This window comes from Amphimedon queenslandica, unplaced genomic scaffold (assembly GCF_000090795.2).
Source record: "Amphimedon queenslandica unplaced genomic scaffold, v1.1 AMPQUscaffold_6118_Cont21920, whole genome shotgun sequence".
NCBI lineage: Eukaryota > Metazoa > Porifera > Demospongiae > Haplosclerida > Niphatidae > Amphimedon > Amphimedon queenslandica.
This window is the reverse complement of record NW_003553587.1, coordinates 1-1,807: the sequence shown is the minus strand read 5'-3', so window position 1 is coordinate 1,807 and position 1,807 is coordinate 1. Positions and strand designations below refer to the sequence as shown.

General features: G+C 42.4%; 1 protein-coding gene across 1 annotated transcript; it reads left to right on the top strand.

The window, feature by feature from the left end:
- The first annotated feature begins 6 nt into the window (after positions 1-6).
- On the top strand, positions 7-1,772 carry LOC105316018 (extensin-like). The gene is made up of 2 exons (XM_011410806.2): positions 7-69; positions 514-1,772. Exon 2 carries the CDS (start codon positions 642-644, stop codon positions 1,548-1,550), a length of 909 nt encoding a protein of 302 aa, XP_011409108.2. The 5' UTR covers positions 7-69; positions 514-641; the 3' UTR covers positions 1,551-1,772.
- The last annotated feature ends 35 nt before the right edge of the window (positions 1,773-1,807 follow it).

Here is a 1,807-nt window from a genome sequence, read left to right as displayed (position 1 = left end):
ATTCTGATTGCTCTTTAAAGAAAGCCACACCCACTACATGTAGCGGCAGCAGTACTCCAAAGGACGGAGGTACGTGTACATGTACATGTACGCGTACAAGGTGATTTATTGGTGGGAGTAATATTTGGCGAATTTGCCTGTGGAAAGAAATTGGCGAATTTTATATTGGCGATTTTGTGCCACGTGCCATTGAGCATGCTCAGATTGAAACAAAATGGTGGATTTTATATTGGCAATTTCTTCATAAAACCGCCAATCGCCAATATTAATTCCCCGCCAATAAATTATCTTGTACGGCATGTATTATGGTTATTTTGGTGATGTGATATGTGGATTGTAGTTTAAAATAAATTATCTAAAAGATGTTGTTCAATTGCAATGCTAGATTGTACATGCATGTATACTGAAATTTTGAGTATGTTTTATTATTAACTAACATGTATAATAACGGTTACAAATACTTTTAAAATAATAATACTTTTAATACTTTTAAAAGTTGTTATATTTACTTAGGTTCAAGGATAGGACGTATCAGACGTCACTCAAAAGAACTTTTAAAGAACCTTCAACAAGCCCCGCCCACTTCCTGCTCAAACGATGCCTCCGAAGACGGCGATCTTTCCCTCAATCCATACGACATCATGAATGGGAAAATGTGTGCCACACCCCTTTTAATCCCGATAGAAGAGACGGAGGACGAGACCCCAAGGACGACACCCACTCTAAAGTCTCCGCCCGTTACTTCAAAACGAACAACTAGGACTCCGCCCAGTAGGGGACACGTTACTTTCGGGAGTGATACAATACTTAAGAAGGAATTGGACGAGTTTTCAAAAGTTATGAATTTCGTAGAAAAGCAGGAAAAGGCGAAAGAGCTGAGGGTAACGTCCCCTTTTCTTCCCTCCCCTGCTCCCTCGTCCCTCCCTCTAACTTCCCCGTACTCTATAGGAGTCCCCCAACAAAACTCCAATCATCATCTTGTCTCGCCGCCTCCTCCTTACTCTGTTGCTTCTAACTTCCCCCCAGGACCAGGCTATTTAAGAGGCCATTGTCCTAGTCATTACAATAGCTACGTCACTTCTCCTGACACGCCCTATTCTCTAGAGCCACGCCCACTCCAACACTTGCCCTCGTCTACTCTCTCTCAGATTGGGAACCTCCTCTCGTCCCCGGTCTCTTCCACTGCTCCTTCACAGCCGCTCCCCAATCACATGTCGACGTTCGACTTTCCTTCTCATCAGCCTGCCCCTCCCCCTCCCGGATATCATCACCACGGCAACGGGATGTTCCCTAATCAGATGTACCCCATCCCCCATCACCCTCCTCCTCCTCCTCATCAGTCAAATAATGTTGTATGGAATGGATACTCTCCTGTTGCAGGACAGAAAAGGGCGTTGCCTCATGTTGGAGGAGACTACGTCACGCCTTCTCCTAAAATGTCTCATTGTCCTTCGTCAATGATGAACTATCCTTTGGTACCCAATCAGCTCCAGAACCCCTGCCCACAATTTCCCCCTGGGGAGACACCCTCCTTTTCGCACCTTTCTTAAATATGCATGGCCCCCTTCCCTGTTTTTAGGTGATTGACATTTTAAACTATTATTGTTTATTATTACTATTATTATTATTATTATTATTATTATTATTAAGACTTTATTAATTAATTCAGTATTATGATAGTTTGTTATTTTCTGTTGTTTAATTTTTTTCACTTGATTAATGATTTCACTCTGCACTGTGTAGCACAGTCTAAAGACTTGTTTATACAACTTGACATGTTAATGCTCTATCCCCACTGCAACGTCAA

Coding starts and splice junctions, on each gene's coding strand:
- LOC105316018 (XM_011410806.2), top strand. CDS start 642: ATGAATGGGAAAATGTGTGCCACACCCCTTTTAATCCCGATAGAAGAG.